Source organism: Acinonyx jubatus, chromosome X (genome assembly GCF_027475565.1).
Source record: "Acinonyx jubatus isolate Ajub_Pintada_27869175 chromosome X, VMU_Ajub_asm_v1.0, whole genome shotgun sequence".
In the NCBI taxonomy this organism is placed as follows: Eukaryota; Metazoa; Chordata; class Mammalia; order Carnivora; family Felidae; genus Acinonyx; species Acinonyx jubatus.
In genome coordinates, this window is record NC_069389.1 from 7,066,329 (window position 1) to 7,092,241 (window position 25,913).

The window sequence follows — 25,913 nt, forward strand, 5'->3', positions numbered from 1 at the left end:
GAGTGATGGGCGGAGACGTCCTCCCAGCTGCCATGCGCTTCTCCCTGGTGTGGACGGTGCGTTTCCTGGTGCGGTTCAGCATACTCTTGTGTAGCCTTTGGTCATTTCAGTTGCTCTGTCGGAATTTTTTTTCCAGACAAGTGATCCTTTCATTCCTCTGCCTCGCATGGGTCTCAAGCATTGAAAGAAGCAATGTTTGCTCCCCAAGGAGCGTTTTTGGTCCCTGTGACTAGAGACCGGGCACTGCCGGCACCCAGCGGGCGGAGCCCAGAGATGCCGCATGGCCCCATGGCACAGACTTAGGTGGCCCAGACTGTCGGTGGTGTCTTGGCTGAGAAGCCTTACTCTCGGGCTGCTCGTTTTGCTCCTGAATCCCTACTGTGTTTGGATCGCGAGGGCCCACAGGAGCAGGTTTTCGCTAACTCGGGGCATTAGCCCGTTCCCCGCGCCCTCCCCGCCCTGCTCCAGCCGAGCTGACCCCTCGGTGTTCCCCAGACATACCGGGGCTCCAGCCTGCCAGGCAGACTCCTGACTTAGTGCCTGGAGTTAGCAGAACCACCCCCCTCCCCAAGATGTCCGTGTCCTGTAGACAGAACCTGTGACTGTGTTGCCTTCCATGGCAGAAGAAACTGTGGATGGGATTAAGTTAAGGACCTGGAGATGGGGGGATGGTCCTGGATGATCCAAGTGGGCTCAGTGTCATCACTAGGGTCCCTGGAAGAGGGACGGTCAGGGAAGGAGACGTGGAGGGAAGCAGAGATCAGAGTGGCGTGGGCCACGAGCTGAGGCCTGTGGGCGGCCCCTAGAAATGGCAGTGGGATGGGTTCTTCCCTAGAGCCTCCAGAAAGATCACAGCCTTGCCCACCCAGTTTTGACTTGTGACTTCTGGAACTGGAAGATAACAACGTGTGCTATTTTGAGCCACCGAATCTGTGGTCTTTTGTTACAGCAACAAGAGGAATCTCACAGAGTGCCCTGAGGGCTCGATCCCAGGAACAGAACTGTGAGATCAAGACCTGAACTGAAATCAGTCAGCCACTTAATCGTTTAACTGACTGAACTACCCAGGTGCCCTGAGAGTGGTTATTTTATTTATTTGTTTAAAAAAATTTTTTAATGTTTATTTATTTTTGAGAGAGACAGAGCGTGAGCAGGGGACGGGCAGAGAGAGAGAGGGAGACACAGAATCCGAAGCAGGCTCCAGGCTCTGAGCTGTCAGCACAGATCCTGATGCGGGGCTCAAACTCACAAACCATGAGATCATGACCTGAGCTGAAATTGGACGCTCAACCGACTGAGCCACCCAGGCGCCCCAGGATGTATTCAGATTAAAAGGAAGTTAGTGGAAGTGGAACTCCTAATTCCAAGTGGTAGTGTGATTTCTAGAGAATTCTGTCGACCAAATCACCATCGTGGGGACTAGTTTTGTGTTTTCAACTCTGGATCGTGGAAAATGTACCCAAACAACTGCTTCTGGGTTTCCCTTCAGGAACATCACTTAGGATTCTCAAGGCAGACCTTATGATAGGAATACTTTCACATTATTGGTTGAAAATTTTAGAATTTTTCAAAGCCGATTTGGAGGAACGAGTCTCAAAGCAGTCCCAGTGACGCAGATAGTTCCTTATTTTTAACCTAAGAGCACTCGTTCCAGGACTGTGCACAAACTGCAGCTGTTTCCATAGAAACACTCGCAGTCCAGATAGGAACAAAACATCGGACCCATCCAGTTTTTGTGTCTTAGCGTTTGTTGCCAGGATGGGTCCTGCTGTTCATCTGTCGTCAGAAACCAAAGTCGTGTTAGGATTCCAGTCGAATTTGATCAGTCGCTTGGAGTTTTCCTTCGTTTCTGCAGTGACTGTGTATCGGGGCTCGGGCGTGAGTGAATCACAGCCAGGAGCGACGTGGGAAAGCATCCTTGCCACGCCTGGCTCCTTCTTCCCCATTCAGGCCAAGAGAAAGAAGCCTACAGATGCTCTGCTTCTCATTTAAAGGAGTTGCTCTCTGAAGATCTGTACCCTCAAAGGGGAAAAGACACGAGGGCAGGGAAGGGTTTGGGGGTGTTAGTAGACCCTTCCTACACCACATATTCGAGATTCAGCTCGAATTTCCAACACAGAATTGAGAGCTGAGCCAAATGGACAGCGGTTTATTGATGCTTAGCTCAGTCAGCTGAAGCGATTTTATCGTCCATCTGACCTAGATCTCAACTGAGATTTTCTTGAACTTTTGCTTTTCGTGTACATGGATATTTACAAAAAGAAAACTGAGGAGAGAAAACATAAGCAGTGTCAAATCTGTAGCTGCGATTGAAATCTGAAGGCACAAGGCTCCAAGCCAACACGACGTCCCAGAGTGTGGCACTGGGGGGTCTGTCATGTCTCAAGCGTCAAATGGGACCTTGGCTTGCCTGGGGTTCCATTTCTCTTCTGCAAAGCAACCATATTTTAGGAACATGCAAAATTATATAGTAGACTGCAGAATTTATATATAAATTGAAAAAACCAAGGATTGTTCTGGGTATGTAAAATATACCTCAGAACTGTGCTGTATTAGAAGTGCATTATTTTTTTCAGAAAAATGCAGACACTATTTAGGGCTTCTGTGAACTGTGGGGGCCTAAGTAGTTTCTGCAGCATAAACGCACCTTTCCATTCATGGTTTAATGGTGCCTGGGCTGTAACAGAACAGGTGGTCAGGCAAAAACAGCGAGGGGGACAAAAGATTCATATATTACTTGTGTCTACCTTAGACCTGTTCAGGGAATGGAATTTGGAGATTACATAATAAATATGAAGGCTCAGTGTTTGGTTGAGGCTTTGCCTTCATTTCTTCTCCATCATGAGCACAGGGACATACGTTTTAAAGCTTTTTTTTTTAATTTGTTTAACGATTATTATTGAGAGATAGAGACAAAGCATGAGCATGGGAGGGGCAGAAAGAGGAGATACAGAATCCGAAGCAGGCTCCAGGCTCCGAGCTGTCAGCACAGAGCCCAACGCAGGGCTCGAACTCACAAACCACGAGATCATGACCTGAGCCGAAGTCGGATGCTTAACCAACTGAGCCACTGAAGCTTTTGAAGGCATTTGTGAGAGATTATATGTAAGCCATAAAATGTATTACCTATCAAAAATTAGAATCAGTACAGAATACAGTTGACTTACAGGAAATAAACCGTCCCCAATTTTAAGCGGCTCTCGGACTCCCTTCAAAATGACCTGGGGAACGTTTCTTTTTTGCAAACCGTCCTCAGGGCCTTGGTTTGCTTTCATGTATTTAATTGCACCGAAATGGTATTTCAGGAAAGAAAGCCTTTCTGGAGATTGTTTTCCCCAGAGTGCTCAGAACTGGGATGATGGTACTCGTAGGAGTGGGGTTCCAGCCTTCAGATCAGTTGTGTGGCGTGGATGTGGAAGAAGGGGCACCGGAAGTGATGCTGCGTCTTAGGCGCGAAGTCAGTCTCCTCCAGTAAACCTACCACACTACGGGTCCTCCTGGCAGATGGCTGCTTTCGAGGCTGGCAGCACGGGACGGCACAGTAGACGAGGCGTACTGTGTCAAAGGCAAAGCCGTCTTGTCTGTCCCTCGGTGAATGCACCAGAAATGAGTGAAGGAATCCTTCTAGAGCTTTGGGCTTCTAGTGTGGACACACACACAAGACGCGTGTGCCACGCTCTCAACCCGGCCCAGAGCAGGTCCCGTGTGCCTGCATCTGGAGTAGGGAGACAGGGCAAGAAATGGCGCTTTGCGATACGTGTCCGTAGTCTTCTAGATTCATAGCTAGCTCTCAGATGACCAGGCGATCACTTGCGTCATTGTGAGATGTATTTTAAAGAGCGCTGTCCTCAAGCATAGAAATGCTTGCCTAGTGTTCGGCACAGCCCAGGCAGCTTTTCCCGACGGGTGGCGTGAAGTCCACTTCGCCTGTCTTTGGTTTCTTCTACAGACGTTGTCCCTTGCCGCGTGGCTTTGCTTATTTTTCTTGCGAGCTGTGCCGAATCACAGAAACGTGCTTCACCTCGGCCGCTGTGCTGTTTCTTTTATGCCTTCGGTGGACAGCCCTTTCGAAGCTGGCGCTTTGCTTCCCTTCCTGCCTGTAATTCTTTTCTTCCCCTCATTCTTTTTTCTGATAGTGGATATTACTTGAGATCTGCCTGGAAAGAGTAGGATTAGCTAGGACTGGCTCTTCCACTGCCCTGCCGCCCTCGGCAACTTGAATCCACATAGAATGGCAGCTAGCCTGCGCCTGGCCGGCTTGGACAGAATCACGATCGCCTCTCATGTACACCTCAGAGACTCAGAGGCAGTGCTTTTTAAACCGTATCCGCTTGTAGTGGATGTATGAGAATTAGTACACGTTACAAAGTAATACCGCTAACTTTAGCAGGGTTCAGAGAGGCTTTCCTGTGGATTGGTCAGGTAAATTACATGAGAACTTACGAGGACACGATGAATTTGCTCATTGTTGTTCGGCCCCTTCATATTTATTCCTTACTTTGGACTTGTCTGGATCTACGGTAGAACGTTCCAGAAATTTCATTGGGTATAATGTCTGATTTGGCACTAACTTATTTATGGGCCTACTTGCAGTGTATTTTCCTTGGGCTTCAGTTATATGACTGCCATAAATTTTAATTACACTAATTAGACATAGATGGATGCTTAAGGCCCAGTTGGATTCTAACCCTGTTCAGCTGCCTCTGTCATTAGTATTTTTCAGTGACATGATTTGGCACCATTTTCCAACACATTTTCAGGAAATTAGTTTTAAGTTGGAAAAGAACTTGCCTAATAAAGCTACTGACATTCAACTATTTTCTTTACCTTCTTGGGGAATTGGACTTGAGTAAAATGCACACGTTGAGACCGTAATTTGTACACTCCTTTTTTAAACCGTTGGCTTTCGGATTGGCTTGGTACTCGAAGAAGGCGTCTTACCCAGTCCTCTGGCCGGGCTGGCTAGCCTGCACGCTCACATCCAGCTCAGAGGAGCCTGACTTAGTGCAGGGCCGGCTGACAGGCTTTGACACGTGGACCGACACCAGTCGATGGATGGGCAGCGTCTGCAGGGAGCTTGGTGTCGAGAAGGATTCTGAGGGCTGGACCTAGCGGGCGGATGCCAGCTTTGATGAGTGTGTGTGCCCTGGGCATGGGACAGGGTGGCCTCAGGGGCACTCCTGCCATTCCCATTTTAGTGAGGACCACCACATCGGAGCCTGATATGAGCCCCTAAGAGCTCCAAGGCCAGTTAGGATACTCTGGACAAGGCCGGGCCGCCTGGGGTCAGAGGCTTTTTGAACTCTGGTGAGCATCAGAAGTACCAGTGGGACTTGTTAAAGTCCAGATCACCTGACCCCGTCCGCACAGTGTCTCCTTCAACGGGTCTGGGGTGGCACCTGAGGTTGCCGTTTGTCACAAAACTCCTGGTAATGCTGAGGCTGCTGGTCCGGGACCCCACTTTGAGAATAACTGCCTTAGAGGCTACAGGGCCATGTGCCCCTGCCCCTGCCCCTTCTTCACCGCTCTCTGCGACCTCAGGGACGTCTCTGGATTTGGGTTTTTGGGCACGTGTGCCAATGTCTGTCTGTCCTTTGCGGCGCCGGGTTTGGGGCAAGTCTGGCATCCCTTGCTTCTGCCTGAGAACAGTTAGGCCTCATATTTAGCCACACCTAAACTTGAAGGGCCTACAGCAGTCTACTCTGGCCATGAAAGGATTGCTCTGAAGATACAGGCCGCATCTCTGCCGTTTAGTCTGCATTCAGCAGCGACTCGGGACACACGGTGATGTGGTCTGCCAAGCGAACGCATGGAAGTTTGGGCCCGTGGAAGGTGACAACAGAGCCCGCGTTCTTACACCCGGAGGGTGGTCATGCCGATGCATTTAGCGAGGCTGACCGGTCTCTACCCCCCTGATTACCTTACGCCAACACCCACGCCTGCCAGGGCCGACCCTCCCGCTCTCGGATATTTGCGGTCATGTTTGCTCCCGGTTCCGTGCGCTTAGCCCTTGCTGAGTATCTGCTCTCTGCAAAGCATTTTGAATGTCACCTACGGTCAAGGTCTCTGGTGCTGGAGAGAGCAAACAGAATCAGGAGAGGTAGATCACTGGCCTTCGGGGGTTTTCTGTCCAGAAGCAGTGTGAGGGGTGCATGGCTGTCCTGTCACTTTGTCTACGTGGCGCTGGCGGTCAGGCACGGCAGACGAGGCGGGAAACCAGAAGCATGTCTCACGTACCCGGCGCAGTGTTTAGCTACTGATGACGGGGGATGAGGAGAAAGGAGCCGGTTCCATCCTGCTCTGCGACAGTGCCATGTGGGAAACCGTGCACCTGAGACAGCACAGTGCACGGGTACGTGGAGGACGCCAGCCTTTCCGTCATTTCTCTACAACAAGCACGATTTGCTCACTGCCGTCCCCAGTCTAGACCCGGGGACGTTGTGCAAAAGACCTACGCGTCATTCTTATCACTCCTCGTTTCCAAACGCTTTATTTCTGTCACTTGGTGCACTAACTTCAGTAGGTACTGAGCAGGGTGAGTTTCTAGAATCTGCGTGATGGTGCCGAGAACGTGGGAAGGTGACATTTTGACTTCATGGATTTTTCTGGGCCCGTCTCTTGCAGGGTGTCGACCATCCAGCAGCAGCTGGCCCAGCTTGACAATGAGTCCTGGCCGGGTTTGGCCGAGGCCGACAGGGACCGGCTGCAGCTCATCAAGGAGAAAGAGGCCCTGCTTCAGGAGCTGCAGCTCATCGTTCAGCAGCGGAGGCCGGCGGAAGACGTGGCCCGGCTGGAGGAGGAGCGGAGGCGCCTGGAGGAGGAGATCCAGCGCGCGCGGGCCACGTCCGTGCAGGGCGCCACGGAAAGGTGCGCCGCCCCACCCCCCCCACCCCGGGGTCGGGGGCAGGGGGGACCCGGCTGCTAGTGCAGAACAAGCTGGAAGAGCTGACTCGGAGAGCTGGCACGTGACTCGAGATCGGTGCCGGTTGCCGTTGGCGCTCGAGGCGTCTACCGCCTGGCGTGTCTCCTCGCCAGGTAGAGCGAAGGGAGAAGGCGCGGGGAGCGCACGCCTTCCCTTCTGTAGGAGGTCCCGGCTCTGCCCAGGGCTCCCGAGCTTCCTGGCTCCTGGACAGGAGCAGGAGGGGATGGAGAAGGGGATGGAGCGAGGGAAGCCGCCCGCTTAGACCGCACCCCTTCCCGGTACGGGGGTGCTTTCCTCCGGTCCGCAGGACGGCAGCCTGGACTGGTGTGGGCTTGCCGGCGGGAGGGCGGGAGGCGGGCGCCGGCACGGAGAGGAAGCCTGCGTTCCTCCATTGTGGGCGTTGGGGCCAGCCACCTCTTCCTTTCTGCTGCGACCTTGATTTGCCCCCAGGAAAGCCCGCTCTCTCTGCTGCGGCAGGAAGCCGGCAGCCTGGCGTGTGTCCGTGCCCAAACGTGCCTCTCCTCGGTCTGTCCTGGGCTCTTGGCTGGTGAGGCCAGCACAGCGTCCCGTGTCCTCGGTGCTCGGCGCTTTGGGGTGTGTGGGGGTCTCCTGGTTTCCATCTGGCGCGTGTGACCACGGGCCGCGCCAAACGCTGGGTCTGACCTCCACGTTTCGGGGCTGTCGGATGGGTATCTGAGGGCATCAGCTGAGCTTTGGCGAGCCCACCCTGTCTGATGATCTAGTGGACCTTCAACTTCAGCGTGTTAAGAGGACTGTACGCTGCATCTACGTGAGCATTGCCGACGTGGATTCAGCAGTCAGCTGAATGATTCCATCTGTACGGAGGCCCTTAGAACTGTCAGTTCATCCCGTTAGCCCGTTCTCTGTGTTGGGGGTTATCGATGCTCGGATAGTGATCGTTTTTTTGCTGAGGTCTGTGTGGTGACATTAGTGGCCGATGTCAGTGTTGGCAGGCAGTGTTGGTGTTTGGAGAGCCCAGCTCCTAGCAATAGGCGGGATGTGTTCTGGTTAGCTTAAGATGCTAGCGTGGCCTGTCACTTCGCTCAGAGTAAACACGGAGTTGATTTTGAGTCTGAGAAGGGACTATGGAACTGAAGTGTTCATCCGTGCCCTTGTGCTTCCAGACTCTTCTGCTTCAACGTTACCTTCCTCTCTACCCTTGGTATTCTGTTGTGCGTGTTCTGGCTAGGGGGGCCTGGGCACTCATTGGGTTGGTTCTCTGTTAGGGGGGTGGATCCGGTCCCACAAATGCCACCTGCTTCTCCACACCCCACATCCATGCACCCCTGACTATATTTGCCCTCGCCGTGTGGAAACCCTGGCACACGTGAGTGCTGTGGTCCCAGGGTACAAATCCACGGAGCCCCATGGAGCCACCGTTCCCCTCGATGCCTAGGTCTGGGACTGGCTCAGCCAAGCTCATCCGGCTGAGGGAGGCTCTTGTGGGACTAGCCCAGGAGAGAGCCGTCCACGGGTGCCACTACACGGCCCTGGGCGAGGATGGCACACCCTTGTGCCGGCGGCGCTTTCGCCCCAACACTTCGGGAACGTTCTCTGCGGCCGTGTGCCCCTCGAGGGCTCCTGCAGCAGTGAAGCGTGGGCCTGGTGGAGGCAGGCCTGTTTCTCTGCATGCCTCCCTCCACTTGATGCGTGCTGGAACCGGAAGTGTGGGCCCCCGAGGTAGGAGGCTCTCCCTGCGAATAGGCTGAGGGGTGTGAGACAGAGCCGGTGTGGAGCTGGGCCAGAGTGACCGACGTTGGCGTCTTAGGGCTGAGATGTGCCCGCTGCTTGGCCACTCTTTGCCCGTCTCGGCCTCCGTGTCCTCATTGTCAGGTAGGAACTTGGCACCGGGGTCGTGAGTGTCACTGGGGATTGGGACGGCATAAATCCTTTCCCCTGTCGAAGGACAGAGCAGCTGTTTTAAGGGTGCCTACTTGGTCCCATGCTACAATGCCATCGTTTGATTTGTAAACAAGGACTGTTTTGTTCTGAGGCAAACATATTCATACATTCATTCGGTGACTGTTGAGTGCCTGTACGTGTCAGGCTCTATTCTAGGCAGTGGGCTTAGTGTAGTGGAAAAAGTTCATCTCAGAAATAATAAAGTAGAAAAAGCGGAAAGAGGAGAAAAATTGTCTCCAACCCTGTGACAGTTGCTGTTTTGTTTTGTTTGTGTCTAATCTTTTAATTCTGTAGATTTTAGAATTGTATGCATTTTTGCCTGGAGAGGCCTTAAATGAGGGACCCGGGTTTGTTCTAAGAAATTCCAGTAGATTACTGCGTGTTCTGCATTTGAGTCCATTTTCTAGTCTAGCCCCTCATGCTTTCTGTCTGTTCTGTGCCTGCGCACCCCCATCCCCCACTCACCCCCCCACCCCTTCCCCCCATCCATATGCCCACCCCCCTCCCACTCACCCACCCGTCCACCCGTCTGTCCGTCCACCTGGCCATGCACCTGCTGAGCTCCTACAGTGTATCAGGCACTGCTCAGGGTGCTGGGGGTACGTTTTCAAGCAAGACAAAACCAGTCTGTGTTTTCCTGGTGTTTGTGACCTGGATGTGGTTTTTTAGAATTTAGTCTTTCAAACCTAGATCGGGGGGGCGGGGGGTGGAATTCACAGTTGGATTTCTTGTAGGGAAAATACACTCACTCTGTCTCTGAAAAATCCACCAATGGACCGTTTTCTTACCTACAGGATTCTCCTTCAGGAAAAAAGAAACTGTCTGCTTATGCAGCTAGAAGAGGCTACCCGCCTAGCGTCCTATCTCCAGTCCCAGTTAAAAAGGTGGGTAACTTTCACGTTAGAACGACGCGTCCGTGAACGTCTTCATTCCCTCTGGCTTGTTTTTCTCGTACCAGAACTTGGAACCGGAAGTGGTTGTAAACACAGGGTAGAAAAGCAGCTTCGTTGTATTTTTCAGAGAGGCTGCTAATGTGTGATTCAGGGAATATGAGGAGAACCGGACTTGGCTGCAGAATGACGAGTCTGAAGTCCAATTCGTCCGTCGGTTTTGTAATTTAATCCACCGCTTCCGAAGCGTGTATATTCATCTCCATATGCACATGGATATTTTTATGTTGTTTTTTTTTAATGATGTGACTATTTGTAAAGTAAGCTTTGGATGCTTAGTAATAGCTTCTGCTTTCGAGTACTTACCGTATCGTGAAGCATAATGTAAGGGCTATCTATGCAGTATTTCCTCAGTTACTCCTAAAAATGTCACGAGGGAGCAGGAATTATTTCCCAGCCCCCAGTGAGAAAGTAGGGGGTTCCGAGAGGGCATACAGCTTGACCCAGCGGACCCAGCTACTCTGCGTCTGAGCTGGACCGGGGACTCGGGCGTGAGTCTCTGATGCTAACTGCTGCTCTCTGCTGATATTCGAAAGAAACAAAGGGAATATTAACGAAGTCGCCTTCTAAATGCTCGCAAGTGGCTAAAGACCCGCTCTGGTTCACCGGAGCCTTGGGCAGGGTTTCGTTCCCTCTGGAACAGACCAGACGCTCAGCTTCGCAGCGGAGAGCGGTGGGGCTCCAGCCGGGGTGTGCAGGCTGCTTGTCTCACGGCACGGGGTGTCTGTCCTTTCAGCCTGTCTGCCAGCACCCTGACCGTGTCTTCGGGGAGCAGCCGCGGGTCCCTGGCCTCCAGCCGGGGCTCGCTCGCCTCCAGCCGCGGTTCCCTGAGCTCCGTCAGCTTCACGGACATCTACGGCCTCCCGCAGTACGAGAGGCCGGACGCCGAGTGCGGCCAGCTTCTGCGCTTCGACCTCATCCCCTTCGACTCCCTGGGACGAGACGCCCCCTTCTTCGAGCCCCCAGGCCCCTCGGGTTTCCACAGGCAGAGGCGCTCCCTAGACACGCCGCAGTCCTTGGCGTCGCTGTCCTCCCGCTCCTCCCTGTCCTCTCTGTCGCCCCCGAGCTCGCCCTTGGACACGCCCTTCCTCCCGGCCTCGCGCGACTCGCCCCTGGCCCAGCTGGGGGACAGTCTCGAGGTGCCTGGCCTGGGCGCGCTCGACAGACTGCGGGCTCAGGCCTCGGCTTTGGGGGACGAAGACTCGCAGGGCACGGCGTCCCTCCAGCCGCACGGCTTCCCCGGAGACGGGGAAGGACCTCGCGAGCGAGGACCCCAAGCGGCTGCCGCTCCCGTGGGCGCAAGTAAGTATTGATGAGCCCTGTGGGGGGGGGAGAAGGGTTTCCGAATCGGGGAAGAGATCGCGTGCGGTGGCACTGAAGCCAGCCCGCCGGCTCTCCGATTCCATAGCGAGCTCTCAATTCCAGACCGTTGGTAGGGCCAGGAGGCGCGCACCTGCTGTCGGTGTGCTCTCCTAGCCGGGCCTCGTGTCTGTGTCCCGGAGACATCGTTCAAATGGCAAAGGCGCCTTTCCCAGGCGTCTGGCTCGTTCTCAGAATGCGCTTGCCTGTTGGAAAGGACGGGAAGAGCCACAGCCTTCCACACTCAGAGGCTGCTACAGAGGTACCGGGGCCTCCGTGAGTTCTCCGGGGCGTGTGCGGCCTAGGAGCAGCAGTGGGGTTGTAGCCCAGCACAGATCCCCCTTCCTTTGTCCCTCTGACTTCGTCTCTTCTTTGGCCTTATGGTTTTCAAAGATGTAATTTATCAGACGTGGGATCGAAAAGAATTGGTGTCATTTCAAAAGACGTGCCAGTCAGCATCAGTCATTTCCACCGAATCGATTTTTCTGGCAGTCTTCAAATCGAGGCGCACGAACTGGGTCCGTCTAGTCCGAGTTCATTCGGCTTCTGCTTGGCGCCAGGGCCCGTCTGCTCGTAGCCCGTGTGGGGAACTGGACTGCCGTTCTACAGAATATTCCAGCTGATGGCTTGTGCCCGAAGCAGGGCCTGGGCTCCAGCCTTCCTCTTCTTGACCCCGTGCGCCTCTTTGAGCCAACCCTCCCGCAAGATTAACTTCTTTGGGTTTCACAGAGGATCGATAACCAGGTCTCATTCCTGAAGTTCCCGAACTTTTCTTTACATGGCAGAAAGGTTTTAGACATTCCATTTAAGCAAACGCTAGGTGTTTGTATAGCTTACTGGATCTCAACCAGGGGAGTTTTTGAACCCTGGAAGGTACCTGTCAGTGGCTGGAGACATGTTTTTGGTTGTCACAGCCGAGGTGGTGGTAGGGAGGTGCTGCTGGTATCTGGTGGCCAGAAGCCAGGGATGTGGTTCAGCATCCTCCAGTGCACAGCACAGTCCACCGCCCCCACCACCCCCCCCCCACCTCCGAGAATGATCCGCCAAGATGTCGGTAGTGCCGATGCTGAGAAACCCTGGATGTGTACCGTTGAGTAGTTCAGCAGCAGGGGGCAGAAATAGAACGTGAACACGGAACCAGGTTGTTTTGGTGGGAACGGCTTCAGACTCGCAGCTTAGAGGCCCAGATTCTGTTCCCTGCCCTGTTGACTGGTTAGCTGTGTGACCTTGAGTGCATCCCCGGACTTGGCTGAATCTTGGCTTCCCTGCCCTTGAATGAGGCGGTCTTGATGGGCTCTTGCATTCTCCACCATTCTGTTACCCTGAGTTTTATCGAACCACAGTGGTTATTATGTACGTGATATAGTAATCTTCCCGGTTAGCACCTACGTGCGTAACCAGGGAGCTGTGAGGTCCTCAGGCAGCCCGGTGGCTTTCCGGCATCTGTTACTTTGGTGCTTTCTCTGTGTTTGCAGACACACCTTTCATACCCCCAGGTATATTGTTTCGGTAATTCACATATGCAGGTGACCTTCATTCACTTTGCTCTTTATAGTCACAGGTCCCGTGCTCCGTGTTTACTCCTTTGATTCAAAAAAGAAAACACAAAACAAGGACCGGATTGCACATCTGTCGTTAAGCTCACCGCTCTCAGTGCCTTGCCTCCCATACCAGCCCGTCTTTATAAAGGTTGAGATGCAAAAGTAGTCTTGTTAGGCAGAAAATCCACACGAGGCCCAAGGGAAAGACGGGATGAGATGTAAGAGCTGACTGACTTTCTGATCCTGATTTCTTTATTTTTCTTCCCACTCTGGCTGACATTATAATGGTTCAGACTCCTGAGCCGGGGAGGTATTTGCTTGCGCCACGTTCAGATACCGCCACCTCGTGGTAGATTCTTACATGACATTGTCAGTTGACTCCGGTCTTGAGAAATAATTAGCTCAGTGAATGAATTGGTCCTGGTGGGTGCTCCCAGAAGGCTGGGTTGGGTAACGAGCTTCAGGCATGGACACAGGGTGACTTCTGGCCTCTCTTGATGCGTGTGGGAACGCTTGAGCCCAAAGTCATCGTAGCTTTGTACAGTTGGCAAGGACCTCTGTACCTTCCTTATTTTAGCCCAGCCCTCGTTTATGATGCCTGCCTGCCATCATGTGGTTCCCTCTGACTTTCTAGTTTCCCTAGGAACAAAACAGTCTGAGTTTGACCTCCAGCAAGTTTTAGAAAGATAAAATCTTAGTAAGATAAAATTCTAAATTGCCCAAACTTACAAAGCAAGCCCTAGGAATAATTTCTTCCATTGTGTTTTAAATGGAAGAAATGTGTTTAAATGTGTTTTGCCTGAGGCAAAACATGGGACTGGGGAGTGGGAAGATAGACTGTAATCTGTAACATTTTAAATATTTTTACTATACTTTTATCTTCTTTGGGTTAAATTTTTTTTTTTTTTTTTTTTTTTTTTTTTTTTTTTTTAGAGAGATCACAAGTGGGGGAGAGGGAGAGAGAGGAGAGAATCCCAAACAGGCTCCACGGCTCCACGGAGCCCAGTGCAGGGCTCGACCCCATGACTCTGGGATCACGACCTGATCTGAAATCAAGAGTTGGACACTCAACCGACTGAGCCACCCTGGTACCCCTGTCTTCCTTGGATTTTAAAAAGCAAATGTGCCGGGGTGCCCGGCTGGCTCAGTCAGTGGAACATGCGACTCTTGATCTTGGGGTCATGAGTTCGAACCCCACGTTGGGTGTAGAGATGACTTAAAAACAAAATCTTTAAAAAAGCCAAATATGTCAGATTTTGAAATCTTTTCCTATTTTCATTTCCCATTAGTATTTGCTAATCTAAATCTGGGAAAACCTTGATTTTGTTCACCCATTTACTGGCGTTTTTATTATGAATACTTATACTCTGTTGAAAATTGTTGGCTTAAATTCTGCAGGTTTTTCACTTTATGCTTTTTTTTTTTATCTCTTTTCTCATGCGGCTCGCCAGACACACTCGCTGTAAGTGACCTTGGAATTCTTCACCTTGTTGGTCAGGCAGTAGGCACATCTTTGTGCAATGGATCAATGTATGTACAATGGTAGGAGCGTGGCCACAAAGGGCGTATCTTATAGTTGTACTTTAATGTAGCTCCACAGTTACTATTATTATTATTATTAATTATTATTTCAACATTAGTATTTATCATGGCTATTGAAGTCGTCTAAGAACTTTTCTAAATGCTTTAAGTATTCATTCCTCTGTATTTTTTCCCAGACATTAGTGGCTTACATTGTTTTAATATGCCAGCTTTGCCCCAAATGTGATTTTCATTGTATTTTCTTTTCGTCAAGCAGTGTTGATGTCCTCGGGTCTCAGTGTCTGTCTGTCTGTCTTTCATGATGGAAAGGTCAGAGATTCCTAAGGTGAACGTGTGGAAGGTTGTTTCCTCCTTGCCTCATTGCCATTGCCCCCGGTGGTCCAGCCGGTTGCCTTGAAGGCTGAGAGCAGGTGGCTGGGCACGTAACGTGGGGTCTGCTGTGCGCTTTTTCTCACCCGGAGCAACGGCTCACCATACTTCATTCTGGCAACTGCTTCCCATGGCCAGTTGCTCCGTGAATGTGGTGACAAAGCCTGGGATCACTGAGGATTCATTCCTTCATTTCCTTTTACTCCTCATCGACTGCCATTGCAACGAGGGAGAAATTTTGTTAGAGCTGTACCGTCGGGTTACCTGGAAGTTCTCGGGGTCACTGCCTGGTGTTAGTTATGTCCTGGACGGAATGCAAAGCCATGTCTAGGAGCCGTGCTGGGTGTCCGGGCTGGGGATGGAGATAGGGAGCAGTTCCGTCTGCTGGGGGTCAGGGCACCAAACCGGGGTTCCGTCTGCAATTCCGAGCTGGGGACTTTGGGGCCTCCCCTGTGGCGGGGGCGACCGGAAGAGCTGGACTTTGAGAGTCGGTGCCTCCGGCCACCCCAGAATGGAGCCGGCCTCGGTCCCCGCCCGGGGAGGAGCCTGTAGTCGCCCAGGCCTGGCATTGCAGACCTCTGGAAGGACGGCTTTTGTCTGCAGTTGAGATCGTGAGCCTGAAGACCGCGGCCCTGTCTGTCTGTAGGCTCTTTAATGCGTTTGGATTTAATTGGTACGTGAATAATTTGGTTGAGACGAGAGCTGGTCGTCGGTGGACTGGACGTATCCCCCTGTACGGGGTGCACAGGTGCCTAGATGTTCACGTTCGGAGCTCAGGCGGCCGAAGAGAAGCCACACGGGCCGGAGGGACGTGCAGTGTGTGCAGAGGTGTCACGAGGCGCGGTGCTCCGTTGGGGGCTCCGCGTTTGCACCCGGGCTCTAACCACGTCTGCCTCCCTGGGGAGCGCTGACGCTCGCGTGTGCACACTCACACGTGGCGCGGGAAGACCGAATGCCCGCTTTGCTTGGCTTGGTGGAAAGGGCCTTGTCGCTGCGAGGGACGGGGCAGAGGCAGTCGATGAAATGCCGGAAGGAAGAATGTCTGAGGCCGTGTTGGGCTCTTGATTACAATAGATACGAGGCAAAAAGAAGCTGCCTCGTCAGGGTGGCTTGCTCGCCCCAGAAAAGCCATTTGGGACGCCGATCTGGCCCCGGGGCTGCCGAGGACACCGCAGTGAGAGGGGTTGTTGCCAACGCCATGTCTGGGGTCAGCCGTGTCCTGAAAGTCACCGCGTTTAGTTAGGGTTTGGATAATTAAAAAAATTTTTTTCTGATGATAAAATATAGAGTATGTGTTTAGTATATAAAATGTGGGAAGGAACCATGCCGGATAAGGAAGGAAATGAAAAATGCCCCTGTCCCCTGCTCAGATACATTTAGGAGGACAGCTGCTGTCCACATTCGGGGTAACGTCTCTTGCCCGGTCTTTCAGGTATGACGGTCTTTTCTCCAAGTGTGATACGAAGGGGCGTCCCCCTGTCATCTTCTGTTCTGTGTGCTGGTTAAGGAGGTGAAAAGACATCTGTGACTGTTTAAAGAGCTTTTCAAGAAGTAACCAGAAGCCTGTTCCTGCAAATTTTCAATATCAAAAGAAAAATGAAGTGCAGCATATTTGAACATATGCATGTATATGATGTGCATGTCTGTATAATGGCGTGTCTCTGGAACGCTCAGCAATCTCATATGTGCACTGACTCAGAGTGTTCCTTTCTTGGCATCACGGTCCCTGGCCTCCCATGCTGTCCCCTCCTGACCCCCGGTGTGTCTCTTGTTTGTAGCGGTGACTCTCCGAGAGGACAGTGCCACGAGGTTGGAGAGGAGAGCACGCCATGTGTCTGCATGCCTGTCCGATTATTCACTGGCGAGCGATAGCGGAGTATTTGAGCCTCCAACCAAAAGGTTAGAAGCCGATCTTCTCCCTCAGCAGCCCTTCCACGGTGTTACTGTTTTTGTCGTTAATTTTTTTTAATGTTTATTTATTTTTGAGAGAGAGAGAGAGAGAGAGAGAGAGAGCGTGAGCAGGGGAGGGGCAGAGAGAGAAAGAGGGAGACACAGAATCCGAAGCAGGCTCCAGGCTCCGAGCTGTCAGCACAGAGCCCGGCACGGGGCTCGAACCCACGAGCCGTGAGATCGCGACCTGAGCTGAAGTCGGGCGCTTCACCGACTGAGCCGCCCAGGCGTCCCGTCCACAGTGTCACTGTTAAGCACGACGCGTGTACACACTGAGACTTCCCCATATTGAAACTTCGCGTGTTTCTCCAGGGCTAGAATCTTTGCCTGGCTTCTCTCAACTTTGATAGGTTGGGCCTTAGTGAGCCACAAAGAAAACTCCTCTGACTTCTGTGTGGCGCCTGGAGGTTGGCCCTCCTTCCGTGGTTCGAGGACGACTTCCTCCTGTTTGGCCCTGGCCAGTTTCAGGCTTAAGCCCATGAGAGCTGGAACAGGAGAACCCGTGTACAAGAGACACCCGCTTTTCTAGAAAGGCATTCGTTAGAAGTGAATGTTCTCCCTCCTTCCCTTCCTTCCTAAGCTGAAGGAAAGTGACAGGACACCTTTGGGGATTCTGGACTTTATTTTGATTTGATATGTTTGATGTCATTGTTTCCTTTCAGGTGTCTGTCAGACATTTCACTTATCACAAGTTTTTTAAAAGTTACTTTTGAGCTTTTCCCTGAATAGCACACGTGGTTTTGAAAGACATCCCAAGTTATTTTCTCAAAAACAACAACCCTTTGTAGGCAGGTCCCCACTGAGATAGGGCATGGCAGGTCCCCAGGGCCCATGACAGTGCAGTCACTTAAAGAATTTGTTTATGTCGCAACTTAAGAAAGCTCTCCTCGGTGAGAAGCGCCCCTGACACGAGGGGGCTTCCGCCAAAGCGGCGCTGATCGGTTCCCTGCGGAATAACCCTGTGACTTCCGGTTTGTTCAGGAGTGAAGATACCGAGGAGTCTGCACATGGAGACGCTTGTGGTAACGAAGGGCCCCAGATCCACGTTGGATTCTTGTGAGTACAGGAGACTCCTAGAGATGATCTGTAGCGCGGGGCCCATCCGGCGACTCACGCTTCCAGGCCGGGCGGGCCCGGACCGTGGTCCGGGTGCCGCCCCCGGCCTGGACACCCCCAGCCTGCTTCGGCGTCTCAGCTGAGGGGACGGAGGTGGCGGGACGGAGGGTTGGGGTTGAGCCGCTCCGTCGCTGGCCTCCAGCGCCGAGAGTCACAGCCGGGATGTCCCCTCGTGGAGCTGGGGGCCAGGGGCCATAAGCGGGGGGCCCGGAGAGCCCCCGGGAGCGAGCGCACGCTCCGCCTGGAGCTGCCCGTGTCCGCTGCGGCACGGACGGGGAGGCCCAGCCCCTCGTGCCCGCAGCCAGAAGCCGGGTGGGCCGCAACACGGAGCCTTTGGGTCCCAGTCCCCGTTTCAGGGAGAGCGGTAACCAGCAGTGTCGCGACTAGCAAGGCGGGAGGCGTGCATGCCCACGACTTCCTTGGCTCACCCCCGTCATCGGGCCGGGTGTTTCTCAGTGCCGGCGCTGTGGCCGTCCGGGACTGGGTCGTTCTTTGCCGTGGGGGCCGACCTGGGTGCTGGAGGGTGTGGCACGGGAACCTGGTCCCCGCTCCCCAGGTGCCGCTGACACATAACATCCCCCCCTGCCCCGCACCCGGTCACGACAGTAAGACGTCTCCCGACTTCGTACACGTCTGGGGGCGGGGGGCGGGGGGTGCAAAACCGCCCTCAGTCGAGGGCCGCCACTGTAGTCGGTCCGAAGGAAGTTTCCACCGTGGGGGATGTGCGCTCAACGAACTCGCGTTTTGTTTTCTAGGCTCGACACTGCCAGCGAATGTCTTCTCGTGAATGTGTTCCAACTAAAGAATTTTGCAGGGCTGGTCATGAAGGAGGACTGCAAAGTGTAAGTAGGCTACCTGGCCGGCAGCGTTTCCTTTCGGGGGGCGCGCTCCTGGCCGCCTCGCCAGCCCCGCTCGCCGACCGGTTCTGCTCGGCGGCTTCGGGAGGGAAGAGGCAGCTTTGGAACCTGAGTTCCAAAGCGTATGCCTAAGAAAATACCGGGAAAGGTCTGAAACCCAAAGGATCGTAAGTTTTAGAGACAGTCGTCGTGACCTGAGGCAGAAGGAGTTGAGGGAGCCGGGCCGGGCTGGTCATGTGCCGCGGTGATGCTGAGAAAGTGGCCAGCGGCAGTGTTTTGGTTTAAAATGTGCATCCTGGTCTGGGAGCTGGGTGATGTGGCGCTCAGCTCTCTGATCCCACGAGGGGAACAGAAAGCCTTCTCCCTGGGCCCCGGGGGCCCTTGTCTGCGCAAAGGAGAAGGTAAGACGCGTTGTTGCCGCTGGAAGGCGCTACCTCTGTGAGCTCCGCAGCCGGAGATGGGTCCCACTTACCGGGCACTGACTTTTAAGCCTTTCTCTTTACGCGTGTCTTCCCCCCTAGTCTCCAGGGGTACGTAAATTCTTTGGGCTTACTCTTAGTTGAGAAAAGGACCTTTTCCGAAAGGCTTCAAAACTCGGCCCGTGGGCATCCGAACAGGGAGACCTCCGTGTGTATCCATGCGTGTGGTTCGTGGATTCAGTCGCACAGATCTGTCAGTAAGTGTTACCTCTCTGTTTTTCCCTCCCGCTTCCTGGTTCCAGACACATCCGAGTCTATTTGCCACCGATCGACTCCGGCACACCAAACACTTACTGCTCTAAGGCTCTGGGATTCCAGGCCCCCCTGGTATTTAATGAAATTTTCAGAATCCCTGTGCATTCAAGCATGTTGACGTTGAAGTCACTTCAATTATATGTGTGTTCAGTGAATCAGCAGCTGCAGGAAGAACTACTGGTATGTCCCTCCCCTCCCCCCCACGCCCCCCCATTTCCTTTCGGCTCCCTTCCCCGCCTCCCTCCTTCCTTCCAGCTCACTCCTTCCCTCTCTCCCCTCCTTCGTTTCACCTGTGGTGGGCTGCTTAGAAATTGTCGTCCCCTCACGTGATGCCTGTACCCGGGAGCGCACGTGAGGACAGAAAACCATGGGTCTCGCCAGGTGTGCCGTACTTCAACTATGTCATCTCAACTAATACTTGCAAAAGTGCTCTGTTGCCCCCATGTTCAGTTGAGGGAACGAAGTACGGTTGAGAAACTGAGCAAATAAAAATGGAGGATGGGGACGCCTGGGCGGCTTAGTCGGTTAAGCTCCAGCTCTTGATTTCGGCTCAGGTCATGATTTCACGGTTCGCGAGACTGAGCTCTGTGTCGAGCTCTGTGCTGCCAGCTTGGGGTCTGCTTGGGCTTCTCTCTCTCCCCCCCCCCCCCGCCCCTCCCTGCTCGTGTACGCATATGCCAGCACGTGTGCACGCCCACTCTCTCGCTCTCAAAAGAAATAAACTTAAATAAAGCACCTTAAACATTTTTTTTAGTTATTTATTTTTGAGAGAGAGAGAGAGACAGAGCGCAAGTGGCGGAGGGGCAGAGAGAGAGGGAGACACAGAATCCGAAGCAGGCTCCGGGCTCCGAGCTGGCAGCACAGAGCCCGACGCGGGGCTTGAACTCACAGACTGTGAGTTCATGACCTGAGCCGAAGTCAGATGCTTAACTGACTGAGCCACCCAGGCGCCCCTAAAGCACTTTTTAAAAAATTAAAATATAGGATGGTTCATGAAATGTGAATTTCAAATAAACTGTGGGTTCTTTTTTGAGTATAGTGCCCCGTGCAACACTTGGGATATACTTATGCTTTAAAAGAATGCATTGTTTACTTGAAGTTCACATTTCCTGGCTATCCTATCTTTTATCTGGTATCTCGGGAACTAAGCGCCAGCAGCTTGCGTTCAGTACCCCCAGCCACGTGCTGCCCGGGCCACGACTCGGCAGCCCGGGTGGCTTCTTCCACAGATCGGAATTGTTCTCCTTGGTGTCACCCCTCAGCAGTAGAACTAGATTGTGGCGCTCAGCCAGCCCTCTCTTGTTTCACAAATCCCTGAGTGAATCAGCGGCTCATCAGTCGGCAGACCCTGAGCCCCACCCACCACTCCACGTTGCCCATTCTCTGCCCCCCGCCCCCTTCCGGCACTTTCTCCACGGGCTGAACCAGCCATCGAGGAGCCTCCCTCACTCAGATCCTGTGCGACCACTTCCATTCTCCTGCAGTCCTTCGAATAGCAATGAAAACATTCCGTCTTTCCGGTGAAGATTGGAGGGCGACCTCGATGTCTTACAAGATCCCCCTTGGCTGTCAAGGCGAAATCACTCACTGCCCGTTCTGCTTGTTAACACTGGTGCAGGGCATCGCTCAGATCAACTTGGCCGACTACGACGGGTCCGGCGAGATGCAGCTGCGCTGGTACGCGGTGCAGGTGTTCGGCAGCTGCGGGCCGCCCGGGCCGGGGGCCGCCGCCAGGGACCCCGCGCTGGCCGTCGCCGGGAAGACGGTACGTGTGCCCGCCCGTGGCGCCACCGCTTTCCTACCGCCCGCACCCGCCATCACGCGGGTCCACCCCTCACGAGCGTCTGTGCGCGCTTGGCGTCGGAACGTAGTGGAGCCGAGAGGCAGTGTCAGGGGACGGCACGGAAGTAGGTTTCCGTAGCTGTGGCCATGCGTGACGGCGGGTTTAACGCGGACGAGCTGGTGACTGTGCGCCACACGTTGGTGGCTTTAAAATCGAGCCCTCAGAGCCGCTCGGGCCGGCCAGGCTAGGTCCCGGCGACACGCGGCCAGCTGCGGCTCAGGTGCGCCCTGTCCCCCCCACCGTCCCCCCCAGGACGCGGTGACAGCGCTGCTGGCCAGGACCACTGCCCAGCTGCAGGCCGTGGAGCGTGAGCTGGCCGAGGAGCGCGTGAAGCTGGAGTACACGGAGGACGAGATCCTCGAGATGGAGCGGAAGGAGGAGCTGGCCGAGGCCGTGTCCGAGAGGTAGGGCCCTTCCGCGCACCGGGCGCACGGAGCCCGGCGCCAGGCCGCCGCCGCCCCGGCAGAGGGCCCCGGGGCAAGAGGCTCTTCTCACCCGCGCCGCCTCCGTGGAATGTGCCGGGCGCACACTCCGTGCCGCCCGACGGCCGGGATGCTCACAGGGACTTTCGCGCAGCGCCATAGGAGGCGGTACCTTGACCCCTGTCCCCAGCTCCCCGCGCAGGCTTTTCACCCTCTCCTCGTGTTGTGGAGTGTCCCCGAAAGAGAGCGGCTGTGAATGGCTACAAGTATTCTGCTCTGCCGGGACTGGTATAAGGTCCCTTTCCGTTGTATTTAAGCAGCTTTTTCGGCTTATGATCTCCCTCCCACGCGGTTCACCGTTTCAGGTGAACGAGTCCGCGGTGACTGGGAGAGTCACAGAGTTGTGCCACCTTCGCCACAGTGGATTTCCGGGCACTTTATTCATCACATCAGAAAGAAACCCCTCTCTCGTTAGAGCAGTCGCGCTGTCCTCTTACCCTGGCCCCTGACCACCGCTCATCGCCTTGCTGTCCCCGTGGATTGGCCTGTTCTGGGCATTTCACCCCCGGGGAGTCATGCACTGTCCCTTCGCATCGTACCTCAAGCAGCCTCTTGGTGAACCCTTGACTCGGTAGAGACCACTCTGCGGTTAGAGGCATAATTCAGACGGACAGGCTCTTCGAGTGAATGGATTTCTGTCTGGTCCTTTCTGGAGGCGCTTTTGTATTGCTTTATTTGCGTGTTTCTCCGTGAAGAGCATCCTCTATTTCCAAAGCTTCCTGCTTCTTCCCGACAGCTTTCCCTGAATTGATTTTAGGAATTGATTTTAGGGAGAGAAAGTGCACAGCAGTGGGGGGAGCAGTGTATTCAGGGACCCTCGGGAAGCTGGGAGGGCCTGGGAGAGAGGGTTCAGGATTCTGGCATCTTCGGCAGCTGCCATGGGGTGATAAAGACAGACAGACCTCCTCACTGAAAGTCCTTGTCATGTCGTCTTCCCTCTAAACCAGAAAAGCCCATTTACTTCTTGAGGAAGCACCTCTCCGACCACCGGAAGGCGCGTGGGTCTTGCTGCCGTGCTCTGAGTGCGGCGGGGGACTCAGCCCCTTCATGCACGTTTCGTCTTTCCAGTTTTGTCAGAAACGATATATTTTATTTTTCTGACGCCACACCTCTGCCAAGGGGTTTTACCAAATTGAATGGAGGTTACGCAGAACGTTCTGTGCGTGAGCTGGGGAGGCAAGGGAAGGATCCACAAAATGAAAAACAAAAACGAGATCCTGGGGAGCTGTGAGCATCCGTTCCGCTCCATGCGAGTCAAGTTCAGTTGGGAATTCCTGAGAAAGAACAGAAGAGGGGGGCGGACAGGGAAGGCCATGTTGGGGAAGAAACGGCGTTGACGCACCTGTCTGGGCTTTCGCGATGTCTGCCTTCAGGAGCTGGCAGGCCGACTCGGTGGACAGCGGCTGCAGCAGCTGCGCCCAGACCAGCCCCCCGCACCCCGAGCCCTGTTGCGTCGGCGCCGACCCCATCCGTGGACACACGTTTGCCGGCCAGGCAGACCCTTACAGCCCCGAGAAGTTTCAGCCTCCACCTCGTAAGGTCAGTGGAAGAGGGTGAGGGATCTGTGCGGCCCCCCGAGGTCCTGCCGCACCGTCCCAGGCACCGCCCTGGACGCCGAGCGGGAGGGCCCACATCCTCCATGGGAAACCGAGGGAGTCGGTGCGGGGGTGGGCGAGAAGACACTGGGACCGACAGACTCATCGCGAGAGTAGGGCGGTGTGGCTTGCCCGCGACCGGGGCTGTGGGGAGGGTGTGGTGTAACGTGGGCCGTGCTGCTGGATGGGGGGGGGCACGGCCAAGGTGGTATTTCACTGGGAGCCGAGGGAGAGAAATGAGGGCCTAGATCTGGAAACAGAGTCACATGGGCCCAGCGGGTACCGTCAGCTCTCAAGTAAAATGAAAGGACGGCTACGGGAAACCTGGTAGGTTTGTACCCCTCCGTGCTGTGGGGCGATGACCCGTTCCCATCTTCGGGGCTCAGGATGTTTTATGAGTCCCCGGGGTTTTGGACACTCATGGTCTTTTTTTCTCCGTCGGTGACGTGACGAACTGTGAAGTGTCCCTTTGCCCCTTCTGTTCACCCGATCTTAGCTGTGCTCGCGGCCGTATCTTCAGTGCAGAAATCTTGGTCGCTTGCGGTGATGTGTGTCTGAGGAAGCCGGAGAGGTGGGGAGACACCGCATCAGCGCTCGGTCGAGACTTTGTTCCCAAACGGTTCAACTCCCCGAAGCTTTTTATCAGCGTGGCCCCCGCTCTTCCCCCACAGCACAAGTACTGAGAGAAGTGGAACCCGCCTGCCTCAGTTTCCCCAGGCGCGGCCCACGCGGCCCCAACCGGGTGGCCTCGGGCTAGGCTGCCAGTAATGGCCATCGGGCAGCTTCTCAAGACCTTTGAAAGCTTCGGCTCAAACGGGGAGGGGGCCGTGGCGGGCTGGTTTGGTGGGTTGTCGTCATCCCCAGGCCCCAATTTGCATTTTGAAATACTTCACATCTACAGACGACTTGCCGGGATAGTAGAACGAACGCCCACCTGCCTCGCACCCGGGTTCCCCAGCTGCCCGTCCCTCACCGCGTTTGCACTGTCTCTCCACGTGCACGCGGGGAGGCGCGAGGCGTTGCACACGCGGCCGTGGAGGAAATAGTGCCTCGAGGGGGAGGCGGGCAGCAGGGTAACTCCGTACAGTACGAGGGTGCTCGCCGCTTGAGAGAGTCACGGGGGCTGCGAGTGTATCTCAGGGATTTGCGTTTACATCTCAGAAAGGTCGGGATTGTGAAACGGTGCAGCCTCTACGGGTAACAATACAGAACTTCCTGAGAAGCTTAACAGAGCTGCCGTATGATCCAGCGGTGCCGTTTCTGGATGCATATCCAGACACTGGGGCCTGCAGGAGATACTGGCATGGCCAGGTTCCTAACAGCGTTATTCGTGGTAGCCTACAGGTAGAAGTCACCCCGGCGTCCACCGGCAGGTGGGTGGATAAGGCGAACGCCGCATAGCCACCCAGCGGGATGTCATTCAGCCTCAGAAAGGAAGGAGATCCTTCCACGCTGCCACAGAGGCGAACCCCAAAGACGTCGCGCTAAGTGAAATAAGGCAGCCACAGGAGGGCGAACACCGAATGATTGCACGTACAGGAGGTCCCCAGAGGGGTCAGATTCCTACGGACAGGAAGCACGGAGGTGGTGGCCAGGGGCTAGGGGGCGGGAGGATGGGGAGTTGTCGTTTAATGGGGACAGTGGCAGTCTGGGAAGATGAAAAAGTTCTAGAGCCCTGTGTCGCAACAGTGCGACTATATTTAACACTGTTGATCTGTGCGCTGAAAAATGGTTCAGGTGGTAGATTTTATGTGGTTTTTACAATAAAAAAGAATGAAAGGTCACGGAAGCCTCACCGAGAAGGGAGTTTTTGAGCGGAGGCCTTGAGAAAGGAGTCTCCGGAGCCGTGTGCGGGGCCGGGGAACGGCATTCGTGTACAGGGAGCTGCACGTGCAGGCCCACGGGCGGGGGTGGGGGGCTGAGAAAACAGCAGTGAGGCCGGTGTGGGGCAGGGGGTCGTCAGAGCCGAGGACAGAGAAAAGTAGAAGGACCGGATCACACAGGGCCCACCCGGGACCCTCCCTTTTCTCTGAGATGATTGGGAAAGTGGTGGGTGGTTTGGGGCCCAGGATTGACCTGATCTGACGTAAGGTTTCTCGTTGATTTTTCTTTGTCTAAAATAATTTGGGGGGGGCACCCGGGTGGCTCAGTGGGTTAAGTTTCCGACTCCCGATTTTGGCTCAGATCATGATCTCACGGTTTGTGAGTTCGAGCCCCATGATTCTCTCTCTCTCTCTGTCTCTCTGCCCCTCCCCAACTCATGCACGCTCTCTCGCTCTCCCTCTCAAAATAAATAAGTAAATAATAAATGGAATAAAATAATTTCTTGACGTGTAATTGACAGAAAATGAACTATTTCAAAGCGAACGGTTCAGGGGCATTTAGTATGTCGGCAGTGCAGGCACCTACCACTCTGCCTAGTTCCAGAACGTTTCCATCACCCCAAAGTAAAACCGTGTGCCTATGAGACTCACTTGCCAGCCCCCCTCCCCAGCCCCTGGCCGCCAGCAGTCTACTTCCTGCCCGGGAACTTGCCCATTCTGGGAACTCCCCTCCGTGCATGGACAGGTGGGCTGTTTTCACCTTTGGCTGTTTGGATAACGCGGCTTTGAATGTTCGTGTCCAAGTAGTTGTTTGAACACCTGTTTTCAGTTCACTTGAGCGTGTGGCTAGGATGGGAATTGCCAGATCTAACTTCGGCCTCACCGGCGTCTCCCTGGTGACTGTGTT

The 25,913-nt window shown here is 54.3% G+C and overlaps 1 protein-coding gene across 2 annotated transcripts in view; it reads left to right on the forward strand.

The window, feature by feature from the left end:
* WWC3 (WWC family member 3) overlaps positions 1-25,913 on the forward strand; it is a 117,902-nt gene that overhangs the window by 81,214 nt on the left and 10,775 nt on the right. For both annotated transcript variants that reach the window (XM_027054649.2, XM_053202054.1), the window contains exons 9-18: positions 6,625-6,867; positions 9,640-9,729; positions 10,532-11,097; positions 16,385-16,505; positions 17,538-17,612; positions 18,428-18,514; positions 19,251-19,443; positions 20,882-21,028; positions 21,359-21,510; positions 22,962-23,127. In XM_027054649.2, coding sequence (XP_026910450.2) covers positions 6,625-6,867; positions 9,640-9,729; positions 10,532-11,097; positions 16,385-16,505; positions 17,538-17,612; positions 18,428-18,514; positions 19,251-19,443; positions 20,882-21,028; positions 21,359-21,510; positions 22,962-23,127 — 1,840 coding nt within the window. The remainder of the gene's footprint in view (positions 1-6,624; positions 6,868-9,639; positions 9,730-10,531; positions 11,098-16,384; positions 16,506-17,537; positions 17,613-18,427; positions 18,515-19,250; positions 19,444-20,881; positions 21,029-21,358; positions 21,511-22,961; positions 23,128-25,913) is intronic.